This window comes from Penaeus monodon, chromosome 31, assembly GCF_015228065.2.
Source record: "Penaeus monodon isolate SGIC_2016 chromosome 31, NSTDA_Pmon_1, whole genome shotgun sequence".
Classification (NCBI taxonomy): Eukaryota; Metazoa; Arthropoda; class Malacostraca; order Decapoda; family Penaeidae; genus Penaeus; species Penaeus monodon.
This window is the reverse complement of record NC_051416.1, coordinates 21,647,428-21,649,107: the sequence shown is the minus strand read 5'-3', so window position 1 is coordinate 21,649,107 and position 1,680 is coordinate 21,647,428. Positions and strand designations below refer to the sequence as shown.

The following is a 1,680-nucleotide window of genomic DNA, read 5'->3' as shown; positions in this document are numbered from 1 at the left end:
TACCAATGCATAAATGAAAACTTGCTCATAAAATGGATTGATATATTGAGTGTAACTTTGTTTTTTTGTAGGAAATCATCAGAAGGAAGAACTACATTGTGAAGCCCATTGGTGGTGCTAACAATGGCAATGCCCGTCGTGTCCTCCAGAACAAGAGGCCAGCCTACTATGCTGCTCAGTTGAACAAGAAATACATCAGCAAGAGGAAGCCCAAGTATGTAGACAATGAGGTCTTAGACTCCCAAAAAACAGGAGAATATAATGTATATATACACCCCTTGAAGTTCCATGTGCTTTAGCTCCCTTTGAAGAATAAGTATCTTAGTAGTTTTGTATTTGTGATTGCTTGGGAAACATGTTCTTGTAAGATTATATTTCCAAGGTGGACTGATCGTTGACTTTTCTCGCCCACCCAGGACTAACTTCAAGCGCCTCCGTCCTTCCATCACCCCAGGCACTGTGTGTATCATTGTTGCTGGTGTTCACAAGGGCAAGAAGGTTGTGTTCTTGAAGAGGCTAGTTAGCGGCCTGTGCTTGGTTACTGGTAAGTAGTTGGTCCCGTTAGAGGGGAAGGGGGGCATTGTATGATTTTGTTGTATCTGTAGTAGTTAAAGTTGTGTGATTAGCATTGTTTTTTATTGATATTTTGCTTTTTTTTCTATTTGGTATTTAGTGATAAGTGTCAGGTTTTTAACTTTCAAAAAAAAATGTGGATGTAATTAAAATTGTACTACAAAATCGTGATTTGCTTTTCAGGTCCCTTCAAGATCAATGCCTGCCCACTCCGCCGTGTCAATCAGATCTACCTGATTGCCACTGCCACAAAGCTTGACATCTCCAAGGTTGAGGTCCCAAAACACATTAACGACAGGTACTTCCGACGAGGAAAGACTGTGCGCTCCAAGAAGGAGGAGGGAGATATCTTTGGACAGAAGACCGAGGTAAGTTCAGTTGCAGTTGTCTAGATGCCATTGAAGTTTCACTTCATTCATACCAAAATTAAAGATCTACCAGCCCATGGCATATTCAGTGTAACCCTTCTGGAATTGAAATTCAGCTAAGCCGTTACTGTTGTGCTTGGTACATTTCTTTTAATATAATACAATACAATACAGATCAGATGAAAATTGGTATAGTCCTAGTTCTTCAAGTTCTCAAATAGTTTGAGCTACCACAATCCAAACTAAGTTGATTGTATTTCAAAACCATACTTGTCAATCCAGCTTGTTCTGTTAACCCCCCCCCCTTTTAAATATAGAAAAGATCTCCCCCGTTTAACCCAAAACTGTCTTGCAGAAATATGTTGCCTCTGAGCAGCGAAAGAAGGACCAGGAGGCGCTTGATGCCCAAGTAATTTCCTCCATCAAGGAGCGAGAGGACAAGAAAATGTTTTTCGGTTACCTGGGTTCATACTTCGGCCTCAGGAACAGAATGTACCCACACATAATGAAGTTCTAAATAAAGATGTGGATGGAATTCCTTTGCTATATTTTGGCCTTTTTTCGCCTCTAAAGTCTGAGTAACCATCAGATCGGTAATAATACATTGTGCACATGGTATTAGTACTAAAATAAACAGGCAAGACTAAATGGGATTGCTTAACTTGACAGGACAGGTTAAGGACTTTTTTACATGAATTTATTTTTGAGCAAAAGCTTAAGATAAATCTAAACTTCAGAA

The 1,680-nt window shown here is 39.6% G+C and overlaps 1 protein-coding gene across 1 annotated transcript in view; it reads left to right on the top strand.

Moving 5' to 3' along the window:
* Positions 1 to 1,489, top strand: part of LOC119593096 (60S ribosomal protein L6-like) — a gene marked incomplete at its 5' end in the record, with an annotated part of 3,637 nt that extends 2,148 nt beyond the window's left edge. The window contains 4 exon segments of the mRNA XM_037942060.1: positions 72 to 214; positions 417 to 544; positions 757 to 941; positions 1,297 to 1,489. Of these exon segments, the coding sequence (XP_037797988.1) occupies positions 72 to 214; positions 417 to 544; positions 757 to 941; positions 1,297 to 1,458 (618 nt within the window).
* Between the last annotated feature and the right edge of the window lie 191 nt (positions 1,490 to 1,680).